The following is a 20,359-nucleotide window of genomic DNA, read 5'->3' on the forward strand; positions in this document are numbered from 1 at the left end:
TGTATGACGAAACTGCTGTTATGCGCATATAATACAAACAGATCAACTAATCATATATCGTATTAGATTAAGTGTAACGAACTTCACTTTATTGAAAGTAATGAGTGTGCCCGGTAAATTTTTGATGATATCTCATTTTATCATATATTGTATGAAATATTTCTAAAATTTTACAGTTCAATAACATTTAAAAATATTAAAATGCTATTAAAGGTTTGCTAGGTTTATTGAACAGGTTCCTAAAAATTTCCTAAGCGGGCTGATAAAGGGACCTTTATTGACTGCTTCCGGAATGTTATCACATGCCTTTCCGTAAATTTCCGTGACGTTTATCACATGCAACTGTGTGCATTTCCGGAAATTTGTTCGCAAACGACAAAACAGTGCGGAAAACCGCAAGTGATTTAATACTTTTCACAAAATAGTTGAGGAGCAAATATATGTTTTGACAAGGTAAATAAAATGCTTGTAATATAAAAAAAAAAACCCAGTTAAATTTCAAAAAATATATTTGGTTGTCTGTTAATTATTAACTAAAAATTCGTAGAAAGACAAACTTTAATCAATAGTTCTTGTATGTATTTCTTTTGCTGAAGTTTATGATAAAAATATCATTTCATGTCATTTTTCCTATCAGACTATTTATCGACCCTCGTTCATGATATCATCCCTCGAGCCTGGGGCTCTTGGGCCGATAAAGGGTCTGATATGAAAAATGCCATGTAATAATCTATACTAATTGTCCATTCTATCAACTTTTAATGGTAAAATGCAAATATTTATGACATGTCTACTCAACACACATTAGTATACATGCTTTAGGTAAGGTTATTGACGTTTTACACTATGAATTTACCCTTAGTTTGACAGTTATGTTATAGATAATGCATATTTTAAGGTTTTTCTTGTCGTAGAACACACCGAGGGTGTTAGGCTTGATCAAATGAAAGACCGACCGTAAATCTGGCTTTTTCTCTATGAAAGTCTATATTGAAATTCATCTCACATATATGATAATGTTTCTTTATTGTAGCAATAGATTGACAAAACTTCACGCGTTATTTGTTTCTAGAATGAAAATGCGGGCAATGAATGTTTTTTTTACATCTATCATCGATTGAACTTTAAAATATAAATTTCCAAATCGGCAATAAAAAACTATCAGACGAATGAAATTTTGAAGTAAATTATAGATTGTATTTTTATCAAGGAAAAAAATGACCTTACACAGGTCATTATTTTATGCCTTTGAACATGTTTCATTAACATGATTAAAACATGGTATCGTCCGGGTTGATTCTGAAAAAGAATGACCTGTCGTTCTGAAGGAAAATAACTCCATATAGGTATATAATTGAATTTATTGATTTGAATAGAGATAGTAAAGACCATTCATGTAATACCATATCTAAAAATAGATCAATTAGATAAAATGAAAGAATATCATGTATAAGATTAACTCAAAGGTAGATATATGTCAGTAAAGCTCAAAATGTATAAATAAGTAATAATAACTCATAGATACCAGGATTTAATTTTGTGTTGACACCAGACGTCTACAAAAGTCTTATCATTGACGCTCAAATCCATAAAAGTTAGAAAAAGAAAAAAAAGGTCAAAGAAAGTACGAAGGCGAAGATCATTGAGGATCAAAATTCCTAACAGTTTTGCCAAATACAGCTAAGTTAATCTATTCCTGAGCACGAAGAGCCTCAGTATTTCAAAAATTCGAAAGTTGTGTCAACAATTATTTATGAATAAATGTCATTAGTCATATATCGTTCGACATTATAATAATATTGATATTTATTTCTTTGTTTCTTTTGTCTTACAAATTAATTCTTTATCTACTATTGGTTTATAAGTCAATCATCGATTCCCAATGAATATTTGTATGCAGATGAACGGTTTAGACATGATATAATGGAAAACCTTATATAAATATGCGGTAAATCTCACCGGCATTGATATGTTTTACCATAACAAACTGGAGACAATCACGCTAGTTTAAGTCTCCATTTGGAATTGTATGTTTTGGTTCGTCCGTCCGTTTTGTTAAGTATCAACCGGAATTTATCGAGTAAAATGAAGTGACGTGTTTTTAACACCAAAGAATTAGGTATTGGACTTGAACTGAATTATATATAATTTAGGAGACAGGTATATTTTAGTTGTAATTGGTTTTTGGTAGTGTTCAGTAAATGCAAGTACACTTTTATCTGTATCTAATGTTTTTGATAATTCATACTTACTTTTCCGTTCTTAATTAAACTTAAAATTGATTGAGGTAAGGTGCCGATGCTGACGACATCGGAAATGCGTCTTCAATAGTATATGATAGTAATATGTTTTATAAATTAAGGTCAGACTTTGTTAATACAACATTGTACGTCTCTTTTTTGCGTCGTAATTTCTAAACTGGTTGGTTCTTGAATGCATGTGTAAGCAATCTTTGTTCGAATTTCGAAATATTGCTTTTGATAGAATTTATCTTTGAAATGATCAGTTTGCATTATTTTGTAACATGTACCTCAAATATCTTTGATCACTGCACCGCATGTAATAAATTAAATCATTTGTACAAATAAAATGGTCAACATCCATACAAACAAATATAAACTTGACATTTTCTATCTACGCCATTCGATCATTGAAATGGAATGTTTTATCTGCAACAAAGATCTTTTATTGCTGTATGTCATTGTTTTTTAGCCTTTGTCGTGTATTTGTGAATATGAAATAGATTTCTACTTTATCAACGACCGTAACACAAACAAGTGTAGTAAAAGAATATTTCTAGGAATAGAGAAACCTTGTCTAAAGATTACTTGAGTTCATTCCCTAACTCCTATCATACAGATCTTATACGAATGTCATTATCAAAATTCTCACAATATCCTTAAAGCTTACAAAAAGGAAATAGTATCTATATACTATATATCAAATATTTTTTTTTATCAAATATGTCTTTAAAGAGTTTCGCCATTAAAGAGATACTTTGTTTTATTAATAATTCGACAACGCCATGATATAAAATTCAAAACGACAAAAGAAAAACAGCATTTCACAAAACACAACAACAATCCTTACGGTCCTTTCTTTGGAACGCCTGACTTATGTGGAACTCCGATATAACTTTAAGTTGTTTTATCATTACTTGATAATAGTTTGTCTTTATCTGATATGAATTTGACATTATGTAATGATGTTTTCATAAAACTCAATATGGAATAGTCATTACTTAATGATATTTCGATATTACACGATATGGTTTCGTATTGATTTGATATAGTTTTGTCATTACTCAATATGGTTTTCTCATTACACAATATGGTTTTGTCATAACTCGATGTGGTTTCACCATTATTCAATATGTTTGTGTCATTACTCAATGTAGTTGTACCATTACTTGATGTGTATGTGACTTAACGTAATGTAATTATTTCATTACATGATGTGATTATGTTATTTCGTAATGATGATTTGTCTATTCTTTATATGGTTTTAACATTACGTAATGATGTTTCAAATTTTTACCATTTTACACTACTTGATGGTTTTGTTTCATTATTTGATGTGGTCTTGTCATTCTTTGATGTGGTCCTGTCATTCTTTGATGTGGTTATCCCATTACTTGATGAGGTGAAACCACGTGACCAATTCGGAAAAACCTGTTCTATAATTAGATAGATTTTCATTTTGTATGTGCCTTTAATGCATTTGGCCATCCATCTAATTTTTGTTCAAATTAAAGTTCGGGTTACTGTTTGAGTTAAACTTTGAGTTAGTTTTCGAATGAAAGTCATACTTATAATTAAAGTTCTAGTTCGAACTGATTTTCGAGTTGAACTTCGAGTTTGAGTCACATTTAAAGGCAGAGTTATAGACTAAGTTACAACTTTGAATTTGAGTCACTTCTTGAGGTAGAGTTTGAGTTGGATTCGAATTTAAGTCTCATTTAGATTTATTAAGATTTCAAGTTGAAATTCGTGCTATTTTATATGTCCCTTTGAGTTCGTAATTAAGTTTTCTATCGCGGAACAAGGGCTTTTGCTCGGGCTTCCGTAAAGAGGGCCCCGGGATATCCGTACTCAATAAACAATGTTGCAGTACACAAAACGCAACATAGGAGTTGAAATAAAATTGGATGTTGTGTGATCGCCAATGAGACAACTATCCACCAGAGTTTAAATGCAGTGGATGTAAGAAATCATATATTTGCAACCGTACAGCCTTCCAAAATCCATATAGTCAGCTACAAAAGGCCACCATGCACTATGTAAAAAAATCAAAGGAAAAAACTAACGGTTTATTTTACAAAAAAACAAGTATGACACATATGTATACAACGACAACAATTGAACTTCGTGCTCCTGACTTGGGCCCGGTACATAAAGAGAGTGGACGTGGCGGAGTTTAACATGTATGTGAGAGAACATCGAACTGTAACAGTAATGAAAAACAGCACAGCACGAGAAATTTTTTTTAAACTAGACAAATCGATGTCCTTTCACTCCACTCATTTAACTCGCTTATACCCCAAAAAGGAAAAGGTTCAATTTTTCTTCTAAAAGAGGAAAATGATCAAAAGAAAAAACCCTGACCACATGCACACCATCAATAAATACATGTACAAACAGCTAACAGAGTGATACATTCCTAGCATTCAATCTGTAGGAGGAGTTATCTACTTATGCAAGTAAATTTCCCAAAAATGACAAAAGTTCAACTTTCTCCCGCAGAGCACATATTAATAAAAAATTAAACCCTGACAACATACAGTACACCATTAATATATGTACAAACAGACAGTAAAGAGAAAACTTCCTAGGATTCAAACTGTTGGAGGAGTTATGCGGAATAACTATATAACCATAATTGGACGGAAAGACGGACAGACGGACAAATGTTAAACACTATGCCCCAACTTTCAGTTGCTGTAAAGTTTCAGTGGCTAAAAAAACATTTTAATTGACTGGTTCAATAGATCGGTATGACTGGGTCATTAAAATCCATCGGGGTGATCTCGGGTTCCCCAGAAAGGTAAGGAGATTCTGCTCAACGTGTGGCATCCGTCGTGTTATTTGCGAAATTACAAACCGAGTGATTTGATCTTATTTGGAAGTTCACATTCGAGTAAAAGATGAAGGTATTATGGTTACGACAACTGAAACATGTTCGCAGTTACATGTGAAACAGATATTCCAAAAAGTTTATTTTTCAATTAATGCGAGGTAGATCAGATAAATCAAGATTGATATTTGTATATATGTTCAAATGATCATTATTGTTTTTTTAGAGAATTCTTATTTTATAGTATTGATGTTTTGTCGCTTAGTCCGAGCCCCCCTCCTCCGATGTTCCTGTGACTTAAGTGTGAGTTGATTTGAAGTGTCTCATTTTTAAACAAATAAGTATAAGTATTTTGATTTGTGTCGAGCCTGCAACATAAATGTAGCGGCTGTGAGACACAACAACGTCATCGAAAGTGGCGTCATTTTGGGACATTTTATAGCTTACTATGGGGTATCGGTTTTGTTCATTGTTGAAAACCATGCAGTTTTGTTTTAGTCAAATAAAACCGAATTAAACTGTTTTGACATGATGAATTTATTACCTCCATGAAGTGCTTTAAAAATTGTATAGGAGTTTTTCCTCAATATCAAGAAAAAGCATAAACAGAACAACACTTTTTTTTTCTTTTGACCGATGAATGTACAGTCGATCAACATTACGCTTTTACACTGAAAGCAGCAATATCAGGCGAGACACAGCGTTCCGTGGACTTTTTTTTACAAATTTAATATAATACTGCTTCTATTTAAAAACTTATAGATAAAAAAAAACAGGACCAAATGGTTTGGGGATATCCCAATTATGTCCGAAATTTCGAGGATTTTATTTTTTGATATTGTCTGCCGTTCCCATTTTTCATACTAAATAACTCTGAACAACCACTGGAACTTTAATTTGATGTTTAGCTTTGGCGATACCCATCCAAAGCACATTAAACAAACGACATTGAAATCTGTTAAAAAATAGATTTTTTTTCATATTGTGCATGGTGGCCTTATGTAGCTGACCATACGGAGTGTTGAAGGCTGTACGGTTGCCCATATATGATTTCTCACATCAACTGCATTTAAACTCTGGTGGATAGTTGTCTCATTGGCAATCACACCACATCTAACTTTATTTCAACTCCTATGTTGCGTTGTGTATACTGCAACATTGTTTATTTAGTACGCATATCCCGGAGCCCTCTTTTCGGAAGCCAGAGCAAGAGCCCTTGTTCCGCGATAGAAAACTTAATATATAAAAAAGGTCGAATTTCAACTTGAAATCTTAATAAATCGAAATTAGACTTAAATTCGAATCCAACTCAAACTCTACCTCAAGAAGTGACTCAAATTCAAAGTTGTAACTAGAACTCTGCCTTTAAATGTGACTCAAACTCGAAGTTCAACTCGAAAATCAATTCGAACTAGAACTTTAATTATAAGTATGATTTTCATTCGAAAACTAACTCAAAGTTTAACTCAAACAGTAACCCGAACTCTAATTTGAACACAAATTAGATGGATGGCAATTCATTAAAGGCACATACAACATGAAAATTTATCTAATTATAGAACAGTTGTTTTTTAAGAATTGGTCACGTGGTTTTACCTCATCAAGTAATGGGATAACCACATCAAAGAATGACAGGACCACATCAAAGAATGACAAGACCACATCAAATAATGAAACAAAACCATCAAGTAGTGTAAAATGGTCAAATTTTGAAACATCATTACGTAATGTTAAAACCATATAAAGAATAGACAAATCGTCATTACGAAATAACATAATCAAATCATATAATGGAACAATTACATTAATTGAAGTCATATACACATCAAGTAATGGTAAACCCACATTGAGTAATGACACAACCATATTAAATAATGGTGAAACCACATCGAGTAATGACAAAACCATATTGAGTAATGACAAAACTATATTGAGTAATGACAAAACTATATCAAGTCAATACGAAACCATATTGTGTAATATTGAAATATCATTAAGTAATGACTATTCCATATTGAGTTATATTAAAACATCATTACGTAATGTCAAAATCATATCAAATAAAGACAAACTATTATTAAGTAATGATAACACATCATAAAGTAATATCAGAGTTCCACATAAGACAGCAGTGGCGTTCCATACCTTTCTCACTACTAAACACATCAGATGATCAGGCAAAATAAGCAGCTCCTGCTCCACATGTGACACTGAAAATAAATCTGGAACTAAATTCTTTGCAATCAAAAACAAAAAGTAATTGTTTGCAAAATTCACAGATTGATATAATGTCACTTAGTCTCAGATATCTGTTAAAAATGTGTAAGTGCTACAGTATTTTTTGGTATTTTCAAGTCATTCTATGTTTTAGCGGACTTTGAATAAAGCATTATCTTTAAAAGCATATTGTTTAATGATTTATGCAGCTGCACCTATCATCATGTTTACTCTTTTCGCCTTTTGCGGATTATCAGATTTAATTACGTATGTCGCAATGACCATTTCTTTCATAACCTAGATATAAAAACTGCCAATCATGCTGTCATGGATCAATACCAGACATCACATATACATTTGATTAGCACCATGAATAAAGTGATCAGTTTATATATGAACGTAGTTATTTAATGCATACATGTCTCTATTGAAGGCTAATCTGGTTCAAACTCGCTTTCAAAGAATGAACTATAATACTATTAATTGGTATATAAATTGTTGTAATTATAGGTAAAGCATAGCCATGGCAGAGAAAAAATATCTAATGGTGGCATCTCTGCAAATAGGAAGAACTTACAGCAATTATGCCTTTTCGACGCGACATGATTTTATGGATGATCCATTGAAAATTCACATCAACCCTGTTTGGAATTCAGGTTCAAGTCGACATCAGTCAATCAGTACTCCAACATGTCTGCTTCTTGATAAAGACAAGGAGTTCTTAGCTTTCGGTTACGATGCAGAAAATCGGTTTGCAGAAGTTATGGAGGATGGTGAAATAGATGACCATTACTTTTTTCAGCGTTTTACAACGTTACTTCACATTAACGAGGTATTAATTTCTGAAATGATAACTGAGTCGACTTACCTTTTACGCTCATAACATTTACTGACACCCGCTCTATGAAACTGGTGGTTATATATATGATGATGAGTGTGGCTATTTGTTTAACCTTACATCTCCATTTTTACCAATTACTGCTTCAGTACACTTTAAAAAAGTAACCCCTTTTGTAATGATTCCGATGTTTAATATTCCAGAGTGAATTTTGTTTAAAATATTTATATCAGCACAAAACATAAAACATTTTAATAGACCTTTTCTTCTTAAATAATGGCAAAAGTAGTATACTGCTGTTCGAAATTCATAAATCGATAGAGAAGAAATCCGGGTTATAAACTAAAACTGATGGAAACGTATTAAATTGAAAAGAACTACGACACAACAGAAACACTCCATTACAACGTAACACACACAGACACAAGCTATATAATAACAATGGTCATTTTCCTGACTTGGTACAGGGCATTTTAAGAAAAATAATGGTAGGTTTTGTGGCATGCCAAACCTCCCGCTTTAATGGCGATGCTAGTTATAACATTTCTAAAATGACAACATTACATTAATATTAACGAAGAGTGAATATGTTCTTACTGAAGTAAACGGTCGTACTTTGTTTGACCTTTTAAACTTTGTTAGATTTCTAGAGTCTCCGAGGAGTCTTTTGTAGACGGAATGCGCATCTGGCGTAAAAACTAAATTTGATTTTGGTATCTATGATGATTTTTTTTTTAAATCCATGTAATCACAATAATTATCATCTAGAATTATTAGACTTAATTACTTTAAATGTTTGTACATGTTGAAATCCAACTGGAAGTTTTTGAGTAGAAAATAAGGTACAAGACAGATGGCAGAAAAAGAATTAACACTCATGTCAAATTCTATGAAAAGTTTAGTGGTCAGAAATTCAGCGAACAAGTATTACAAATGATACGAAACAAAAATTACCGAAAAGACTATTTGCACGACTTTCCTTTGACTGAAATTAGAAAGCTATATTAGGAAAATTTAAAACGGAATGTTCCTTAAGAATTAGGAAAAATATTTATAAAGAAATGTTATCTTCATAAAACCGCGTTTTGTATAGATAGGATTCTGTTAGTTAGTCATGTAAACGTATCATCATAGCCGACATCCTTTTTCAGAGTGATGAACAGGTCCGACAATTTAGGATTATAAACTGATTTTCCCGCTCTGTCCCCTTCAGCTCTCATTTAATAAATGTATTTATCAACTGATCATCTATTGTTTGCTGTTGAAATAACGAATTTTTAGTAACCTCTAATGAAAGATCAAAATATAACTGGTTAAACGTCGTTATACATGATATATATAATCTTTATTAATTCTAAAATCAGACGGGTGGGTTTGTTTAAATTTCTAGCATATAGAGACTTTTGATTCCTTTTTTTCTCTTATCTTTCTAAAGATTTACTTGTTATTTAAGTTATAAGATACTTTTTTGTATTTTATTTCTAAACATTATCAGTGTATATAAAGTGCGAATCCAGCTAGTTCATTTTCACTGTCATATGCGGGTATGTCTATTGTAGAATAAAGGATCATGGGAAAACTGTATATGTTTACGTTTTGAAAATACCAAATTAATTGATTTGAAGGAAAGTTTTTACATATTTTCATTGTGATATGTCTATATTATGTACAAACATAGCATTAAAGTTCAAATAAGTGTTGTAAAAGCAACATAACATAGCATATCGATTATTGAAAGCGATCCATTTTAACTATAGATGCGATGAATTATCGCTGTTAGTGCAGTCATTTCTGATGTGGAATTTTCGAAGATGCGAGGAATTTTTATTGTAGAAATATGTGATAAATGATTCACTAGAAACAAATGAAAAAACTTAGTTGATGACTTTAGAATTTATGGTAAATGTATTTAAAAATTGAAATACAAACTCCTCATTCGGCATTCTTTATCAAATATATAGCTTTTCAAACGTGTAACACAAACGCTTCTCAAAATGTCCAAATAACGTTTTTCCTTGATTGGAAAAAAAATAAAAGATATTTCTGTATTTTTCTTAAGTCAAAGATTGATATGGCGGAGTTTAAGTGCAGTCTGTGTGAAATAGAGACGAGAACATTTGAGGACGTTATCCTCCACGCAATACATACACTTGTGAACAGAGAAATATGCCATTTGAAACGAAATGGTGACAGAAATTTAAAGCTTATAAAAGATTAACTTTCCCTCAACTGCTTCAATTTCCATATTCTGAAAAAGACAGTTTTTGGTAGAATTAATGTTCTTGACTCGATCGTGGCTTGCATGATTTTTACTGTTAAAGGTGAAACGGTATGTGACATAAATTATCCACTGTCATTAAAACGTAAGGTGTGTGTGCAAACTTTTTTGCTAGCATTGTTAGTGACGTAGAAACGTCACGCACGCTGTTCCTACAACCCCTATGATTTAAAACCGGATCTTCGAAATTTCCTCCAAAACAAAATAAAATGTTAACAAACACTAACCACTATAAAAACTAATTCAGTATATGTTTTCCTTTATGTTCTTATAGCTCTTGGTCATATGCTTAGTAATATCTAGTATAATTGAGGATGAAAACAACAAAGCTATGTGAACAAACGGATGTCCAACGTTACATTTTTGAACAACTGTTTTGTCTCTTATGTATAGTGATCCTATTTCTTATTATCTGATCTTCCCGAAACTTGGCAGAAGCAACGAAGTGTGTCAGTTATTGGTTGAATTGAAGCCGTTCTTTTGTCGAATTTCGTTTGACTCGGTGGCTGCATATTAATCTGGAATAAGAAAAATGTCCAATGACGTTTTTCGTTGACTTAACGGCTGAAAGGTAGTTTTATAAGTAGACATACAATGTAGTTAAAAATGTCAAAAAAATGTGAAATAATTATAACATCTACCGAAAGAACAAACATTTGCCTCATTGTTCGTGAGTTCAAAAGTTGTAGATTGTCTAAAACCATCTTTACACAGTCGTTTTTCAAGCGTTAGCCATTATGTTCATGTTGATATTTCATTTATCCAAGCAATTAATGCGGTTTTTTTACCTGATATTTTAATACATAATTCATAATTCACCAAAACAAAAGTTAGATTCATAAATAGATAGAACATAAATTCTACATTCTTTTTTATTAACTGCATGTTTGGGTCTTACAGGAATAAAATGCTACGAAACATTAAAAAACGGTAGCCATTTTGTCCAAACGTCGTAAAACGTCGGATAATCCAAACAAACGCTTTTTTTTGCGACGTCACATATGCAAAATTTGTTCCATTGTACTATATTCTTGATACTAAGAACAAATCGCGTGGTAAAATTTAAAAAAAAATGCTGTTTGTTGAAAAAAAAACACGGTGCATGTTGTGCATGAAACTGGGGTAACTGAAAGACTTATCAGAAACAGCGACAAAAATGGTTTTATTGAATTAATGCAACCCCGCAACCCCGTAATATATACGGACGATTCAGGAGAAAATTTTAAAAGCAAGCAACTTCAAATGACCGGGAAAATAATTTTGAAGATCGGTTTATAATAATAATTTTATTTAATGGTTGTATTTCGACAAGTTATGTGTCAATCAAATTTTTAATACAATTCAATTCAAATTAATCAAGGGTAAAGATGTTTTTATTTACTTGTATCTATGCTGACAGATGGAATGCACCATGCAATTTTAGCAGCCTGCGATTAAAGTTTTGTTATAATTCATTTATTGAAAACCGTATACTTCTGTCCCTTTTTTCCTTCCTTCTAGTTCATTACTTACGACAATACAACATTTAATGTGAATTAAGGGTAAAAATTATTTAATCGATTTCCAAAACTTGAGGTAAATAAATTCATGGTAAATAGGCATCTCAAAGTTAAAAGAGACAGATTTAGAATCAACCAACTACATAAAAAAAGCAACTGAAACTTGCAAATTGTATAAATGTACGTCAAAACTCTCTTTGACGTCGTGGTGGTGTAACGTCGTGTTGTAGGAACATCGCGCGCAACGTAAGAGCACCCTTGAAAACCAACGATTCAATCTATATCAAGATGTACGTAATTAGTGGTGAAGTGTCATGGAAATGGATAAAAAAAACAAGGATATGGAAATGGATAAAAAAACAAGGATAAAGATCCCTACCTATACGATTTATAAGAAATTAAATGAAATACATTTGAAATAAATGTTATTTCTATTGAATTTATTTAGAGTGTTTTAAAACCAAACTTTCCTCCATAAGTTAAATTTCATCAAATCCGTCTCTTACTTTATCTATTGTTTGAGCAGTCGGCTAAATAAAGACTTTACAGCTAATTCCCTAATGCATGTAAAGCAAAACTTTGGTTGACTTGCTTGCTTTGTTTGTATAATTGTTTATACAAACTTTTTAAATAAGATTGACATCTTTAAACAATATGTATCGTTTAACCTGTATTTATATAATTATTATATTTGAATTAAATTGGGTGTTACCATAATGATTGTACAATAAAAAAAACCAAAGCAAGCACGCTAACTAAAGTCTTGCTTTACATGCTTAAATAATACGCTGTAATAGATAAAAAAATAAAATAAATCATACAGTGAAAATGCTTCGCATATACAATACTAATGAATCGCTCTACAGTGAAAATGAAAGAATAGTATCATTATTTGACAGTAAACATGACTCGCATAAAGAAAGCATCATAGTGGAATTCAGTTCAATATGAAGAAACTGAATGACAAAACCTATTCTACGTTATACAACTTTAATAATTGTGTTGAAATGAATATTTCAAAAGTTAATTTTGATACCATCAGTGAGAGACTGCTTATTTCAAATTTGTATACTGTAAATTAATGTCTAGGTGGAGTCACGGTGGTGGAGTGTTAATTGTTGATCAAACTCATATATTATGATAACATTTTTTATTTGTAGTGATCTTTGATCAACTAATAAACAGCACTTCGTTTTCAAACAGATTATATCCAGTGGATACGTATAGTTGTTATGTATTCAAAAGAAAACCGTTAATCATTATGAAACCATTAAGATTCTCACTTTTACATTTAAGGATGTTACTGATGACATGATTATTAAAGATGTGACTGGAAAAACTCTTCCCGCCTCCGAAGTATTTAAATTGTCTATCAAATACTTAGCGAGTCATCTAATACAGACGTTGGATAAGCGTTGCGAAGGTGTCCGTCATGACGATTTGCAATGGGTTTTGGCAGTGCCTTCATCTTGGACAGAAACTGCCAAACATATCATGAAATTAAGTGCAGAAAGGGTAAGTGGAAACAGGTAGTGGTTAACTAAATGTAGAAAATGTGTTAGATTAGAGTGATAAGATTTCCGTGTTGACCTTCCTTTTCTCTTCTGCATTAGCAATAATTGTTACAGTATGTGTTGCTGTTTGTTATACATTCAACAATTAATCATTTGTGTACTGTACAAGCTGTGTATAGTTTACATTTATAGGGTTAACAAACGTTCATCGATGCAACGAAAAATTGGCATCAATCATTTGGAAAAATAAGAAAAAAATAAAAATTGTCTGCATGCAAATTAAATATAAAGGTAATGGTCGGTTTGTTATCTATTTAACAGAAACAACAATGTCTGCGTCTGCGCTAAGTTTATATATATCGAGATTTTATCATGGTGTTGTTTACAAAGCGAAAGAAGGACGTCATATAAGAATAAAGTGTAAAACCACCAAATCACAGAACGTCAAATCTAGTTGATAAGAAAAAGGGTAAAATCAAAATAATCCTGTAATTTGACTGATTTATGATGTTAAACCTGCATTTCATTGCAGAAAACAAATCTTAGTCATAATTATATCTTTATTTCTGATTCAAAGCACCCTTATTATTAGTTGTTTTTCCTATGAAATATTTCAAAAACTTTAGAAAAAGATTATATGGTTAACGAAGCTAGTAAACAGGGAAGAAAACATTTTGAAATTTTGTCTGTAGTTCTGAGAGTACAAAAGTAAAAAGTATTACTTGAAATAAAGATAAATGTTTTAAAAATAGCTGAAAAGTGCCTATTTGAAGACTAATAGGTGAAAAGCAATTGTGATTGTATACATTTCCATAAAATTTACGGTTTATTGCCTATCATTGAATTTTGGTTAAATACCCTCACGAAATAATTCAAAGACTATTACACCATACAATAAAAATTTCGTCCATATCAAATAAGTAGATAAAGAAAGATGTGGTATGAGTGCAAATGAGACAAACTTCCATCCAAATAACAATTTCCAAATGTAAATCAATATATATAGGTCAAGGTACGGCCTTCAACATGGAGCCTAAGATGGATATTAAAATGGAAGAACTCATATTTTGTTTTATGTTTCACTCGGTACTTCATATTCAGTCCTGATTTTTATCTGACAAAAGTATAAGTGTATACACGTATCCCTCACTTATTATACAATTGATTTAAGTTATCTTACATGGTTTTGACAATGAGATATCTGTATTTACCATTGCATTTTCATTTTCATTATTCTATATTTGAAATGCCAACTGTTTTCGCTTTCAAATGTTCGATCTACTTTTTGTCCAATTATTAAAATTTTGTGGAGAAAACATGTTTTTAGAAGTTTAAAAACGTAGCAATCATTGTTTGTCTGGATTTATTTATTCATGATTAAATTCAATATTCTAGAATTAATAAATTAAATATTTTCTATTATTATTGTATATAAGAAGGTGTGCTCGATTAAGCTGTGTTCGGTGTTGCATATGTAGATTGAATATACATATTCAGGACGAGAAAATGAATATGAACCCGACTTTGAATGATAACTATATCCCGGTCCAATTTTCTTACATACTAGTTCACATCGTTTAGAGGTTAACATGACATTTCACCCGGAAACATCATGTTGACTCAATGCCATAAGATTGATCTCACTCCTATACAGTTTATCGTGTGCATAGCAGAGATGCAGTCCATCTTTAATCTTAACTAGCCGATGACCGAGCTCATGGTCTCCCGCATCGGAGGCGAGTAAACCACGACAATTTCACAGAGATTGTTATGAATATTGAAGATACACATACATGAACAAGTTTATTCAACATGTTAGAATGTATGACAGTAACACACCATGCCTTCTTGTATTATACCATTTCCATGTACTAAAAACTACTTATTTATGACAAAACACTTCTTTGGTATATAATTTGAATATAATTGGAATTGGTACATAACGGAAGAACGGACGGTCAAGCAGACAAGAAGGGAGGCGAAATATACCAACAGAACATTCAAACACATTAGTAGGAAATAGAGTGACAACGTCGTATCTGAAAAATAAACAAACAACAGTACACATAACACAACACAACATAGAAAACTCAAAGACTGAGCAACATAAACCTCATTAAAAAATGAGGGTAATCTCAAATTCTCCCGAAGGATAACTAGATCATGCTGGTCATTAGTTGGCGATAATTCCTACTCAACAAATAAACAACAAAAAAGATATAGTTGTTTGATATGTTTTAGTTACACTCGAAACATTAAATAAACTAAATTGTGATAATTGACGTTAAATTTTACCCATGCATCATTGTAAAGAAGAAGATGAATTTAATAAAGCGTTATAATGTTTTGCTAAACAATTTCAATAAATTCCATGTTCTATGTTTTGAAAATGCAAAAGAATAAAGGGTTGTCGTGAACGCCTTTTATATTATGGCGTGTTTGAAACTGCTATTTTAACTTTAAAAAAAATGAGCATATCGTCTCGCTTCAGATTGCATTATTTTTATAGTCATTTTTTTGCAATTGAAAAAATCCAAACTTGACTGAATATTTATAAATATATTGGTATAGTGAAATGAACAAGTAATGGTCAATGCATTTGATTCTGGTCACTGAAAAGTCGATGTCAATCAAATCTTTTTGAATCTTCTAACAAAATATGTACAGATTTACAAAAAGCAGATTGGGTTAATTTTAAACGAACATCTATACATTTGATTTATCAATAATTATCAAAGGTACCAGGATTGATTTATCAACTTTTAAAATATGATGCACAGTATTTTTTTCTTTTTCAGGCAGGCATTCAATCTGATAACTTAGTGATGGTACCCGAAAGCGACTCTGCATTTGTTTACGGTCACTCTTTGTGGCTACAAGACAGCGAAAACTATACACAAGACAATGGAGATTATATGGTTGTTGATCTTGGAGGTAACTGTAATGAACAAAATGATATATAATTAAAAACCTATTTTTCAGAGAACATTGAAGTTCTTTCCACAAAAAACCAAGAGTATTTTGATATGACAAAAGTAAAAATTCGGTTTAAAATGTCATTTACAGCGACAAATAATAGCTCATATTTCGCTTATTCCAAAAATGTATAGTTTCTATACAATATTATTTAAATAAGAGAGATAATTTATTACTTCAGGTATTATAGAACTCTGTAATTGACGTTGATTCCAAAAATATATGGTACTATACATTCTTCCCAGCAAACACAAAAACATCCTTAAAATGTTATTTAAATGTTGTGTCTAATGTCATGAAAATATCACAAAAAATGTGTGAAAAACATGAATTGTATGGCTGAATATATATCGTTTAAACGTTTTCTAAAATATTTTCTAAAATATTTGTACAATATTATTAAAATGATATCAAGATATATTATGATAATGTGAAAACCAATGGCGTATAAAACATTTTGATAATCTTTTAAAAAATATTTTCTAGAAATATTTTCTGAACGTTTGAAAAACATCATGATCATAAAATAATGTTATAAAAATGTTTTGGGATGTTTTCTTTTAAGTGACTGTGCCTAAAAAATGTTTTCAAATGTTTTAAGAAGATGATTTTGGTTGATATCTTGATCATATCAATATTAAAATTTTTGTTCTTTTGATTGAGTTTCCTGCTTTTTTAAGCAACAACTCATTAGTTTATTTATACAACATGTTTCAAACATAATAAATACACATCAAGCGTATGATCCAAAGTTAATACCGACACAGCAGACCAAAGCCAATTAACTAATAAAACCTCAATGCGTTGACCTTAATAGACCTTTGATAAGAGAATTACAGGCGTGAACAATGATTAGAGATATGTACAAATACATATAAATTAACATTGACCGCAGATAATTGATAGCTTTTAATGACCGTCTATAAGAACGATCACAGACAATATACCATAATTACGAAAGTAGTTATTGTTGATATAAAGCCTGTAAACGTCCAGCAGGAAGTATTTCAAGATACCCAGTCTGATTGTTTGAGTACTGAAAGAATATAAAACATAATAAAATAATTATTTTTATTATACAAATATTTGGGCTTAAGGGCAACACGTTATGTTACAGAAAACTTCCTTGGCGTCAGTGAATAAAAAGCGATGAATGTAAACTAACTGACGCCAACATTATACTTAACTATCCGAGCAGTGTGCGCGGCACACTGTGTGAATGCTTGAGGATATTTTTTCTCTAGTATCATGTAATTCACTCAGTTCTGTCATATTGTAAATCAAGAACAAAACAAATTACATGCTACCTGCAGTTGACACAAAACACACAGTATGTACATAAAATGATAGTGTGTTCTCAGATAATTAAGGATAATTTGCCGCTAAAATACTGTGCCTGAGCTAGCCACATATCTTTGACAGAAATGCGTCACCATAGGGGTATTTGCATACACGTGTGTGTACGACTACCAGTCTACTTGTCTCAGAGTACTTTAGCAAGCCGTTCCCGAGCGGTATAGCCTTACTTGATTTTCCACGTGGTACCGCATAAGAGTAAATCTTTGTGGGCATAGACCGACGTGAAATAGAGCTGTTGAGCAATCAAGACGAGACTATTCCTCGTTAAGGCACGTAGGCACCCTAACTACTCAGAAATGTTTTGGGGAAACGATATTATATTTGGCCAAAATAAAATATCATAGCCCAAAACGAAATATGTAACGTTATGTTGCCTGCCAAATTAATATACAGTGATTCATTCATTAAACAAACAAGAATAAAACAGTTGTTTTGCTAAGCATATGAAAATTCACAATTCAAAGTATCTACAAATTTTGACACATCCAAAATGGCAGACACAACTCATTATGGTCAAGCCACTTACCAAATATAAAGTCATTCTGTTCAGCAGCATTTATAATAAAAGTAACGAAAAATTTGAGAACATTCAACATTTTCAAAAAAATTATATAAGCAAACAGGCAACAGGTACCAGATACAAAAATGGTCACACATCACAGTTGATCACTATCAAGCAGCTCATCAAATTTGAACTCATCTTGATCAGCAGTTTTGGAAAACACAGTAATGAAAACATTTGTTGAACAAAATCCGACAAATTTAGGTGGACAGACGACAGACAGAGCAAGAAAGCTTACATTCCTACCACAATGGTTAAATAAATGTTTAGTTTTCCCTCTCAATTTGTACTAACTATCTTATAAACACATCATGAATACCGCGGTATGTCAACATGGACATGCATGACATATTTGCCATTGGAAATTAATTTATGCAAACATTATATACATTTCTAAGTTTAAGTTACATTGACTAAAACTTGTGTCCCACATTCAGATTTTCCAATTTAACCTTCTCTTTCTAAACTAAAACGTTATACTTCTAATAGGGTAACATCTTGAGTCAATTATCTTTAAGAGATGAGAATAAAAAACCATTTTACATCAACTATTTGATTTATTTTTAAAGCATACATTTGAATATTGAAAAAGTCAATTAATTGTCTTATTTAAAATCACTTGGAATGTCTTCTTGTAGTGTCTTATATCTTTTTCTTGTTAGGCCATGCTTCTGAAAAAAACCCAAACAATATTACATTCATATATAAACTTCTTGCGCATTCCTTTATTAGAGAACGATTCACGTTACTAGAAGGATATACATCCCCTCCCCTTTAAAGTTTTGAAACAATTAACAATGTTAGTCTGTCAGACTGTGACGATAAATGGCTGACCTTGTTATGCAAGAACAATATGCCACACTGAACCTCATTTAGGTTTAAAAAAAACACGTACAAAACTTTAGACTTGATATGTGTCCAGTCATTTAACTTGTTGATTATTGTTTATCATTTTTTTTTTCTTTTATTGTTTTGTTAAAATTAGGCTGTTATTTTTATTGTTTTATTTTAGCTTTGTTTATTTTTTAGTTTTCATTAAATACATTGTATCATGTACATGAGAAGAGGCCTATACAAGCCCTGATACATTAAACATATTATTGTGCTTTTTAAGTGTTTAACTCTGCAGAGTGACATAGTTTATAATTCGTCATTTGTATCTAAGGTTATACGATACAGTCATAGTAGTATAGTATAGGCACATAATAACCTAAAAAGTGTTTAACATTGTTTTCACAATAATGATAATAATATAACAACTTCCGAGAAACAAACATATGTCATTAAATGAGTTGTTAATATGTATTTTAAATACTTGAAAGGAAAGCACATATGTTATTTATGAAAGCAAATTTTGGACTATAAGATTTATACAAATAAATAATTTATAGATATAGGAAGATGTGGTATGAGTGCCAATGAGACAACTCTCCATCCAAATAACATCTATTTTGTCACAAAAATAATAATTTATTCAAATATCCAGATATCTTTTCTATATTGTGTGTCCTTATTCTTAAAATGAATTTAATGTTTTTTTATTCTCAATATTTGAATTAAATATGAAATAACAGAAATTCTGGTGAAAATCTTACTTCAAGAAAATTCTCCTGAAAGGTTGTCGTCTTCATTCCCAAGAACCTGCGACACCTCGAAATTGTAAACCTGCATATTGAGTTTGTACTTTGTGGCTTTTCTTTTTTCTCCTGTTCAAAAATAAAAGATATACATATATGTACATTGTGTGTATAAATCGATAAATATAAGCTTAAGCAATATATAGTTTATATTCTTACGTAGTCTTTTTGTTATGTTCCATAAGCTGTCAAGGGAAATTTAATTTACTGTTTAGCAAATACATAAGTACACTGATTGTACTAGAAAGAAATCTCCATATTCACATGGTGCTTATATAAGTGTTATTGCAACTTGTTTGTGTGACTCAGAACAAGGTATTCAGTCATGCTTATTGCACAATAAATATTTTTGGTTTAAGTCTGTAATAATTGTATTTCATAATGTGTATCTAATGTAGACAGTTAG

The 20,359-nt window shown here is 31.2% G+C and overlaps 1 protein-coding gene across 1 annotated transcript; it reads left to right on the forward strand.

The window, feature by feature from the left end:
• Positions 1–7,813: 7,813 nt before the first annotated feature.
• On the forward strand, positions 7,814–16,382 carry LOC134694069 (heat shock 70 kDa protein 12B-like). Its single transcript, XM_063555065.1, has 3 exons — positions 7,814–8,122; positions 13,202–13,420; positions 16,218–16,382. The coding sequence occupies exons 1-3, from the start codon at positions 7,814–7,816 to the stop codon at positions 16,380–16,382; spliced, it is 693 nt and encodes a 230-aa protein (XP_063411135.1).
• Positions 16,383–20,359: the final 3,977 nt, after the last annotated feature.

This window comes from Mytilus trossulus, chromosome 13 (assembly GCF_036588685.1).
Source record: "Mytilus trossulus isolate FHL-02 chromosome 13, PNRI_Mtr1.1.1.hap1, whole genome shotgun sequence".
NCBI classification, from domain to species: Eukaryota; Metazoa; Mollusca; class Bivalvia; order Mytilida; family Mytilidae; genus Mytilus; species Mytilus trossulus.

Coding starts and splice junctions, on each gene's coding strand:
- LOC134694069 (XM_063555065.1), top strand. CDS start 7,814: ATGGCAGAGAAAAAATATCTAATGGTGGCATCTCTGCAAATAGGAAGA. Junction 8,123..13,201: donor CGTTACTTCACATTAACGAG/GTATTAATTTCT, acceptor TTTACATTTAAG/GATGTTACTGATGACATGAT. Junction 13,421..16,217: donor TGAAATTAAGTGCAGAAAGG/GTAAGTGGAAAC, acceptor TTTCTTTTTCAG/GCAGGCATTCAATCTGATAA.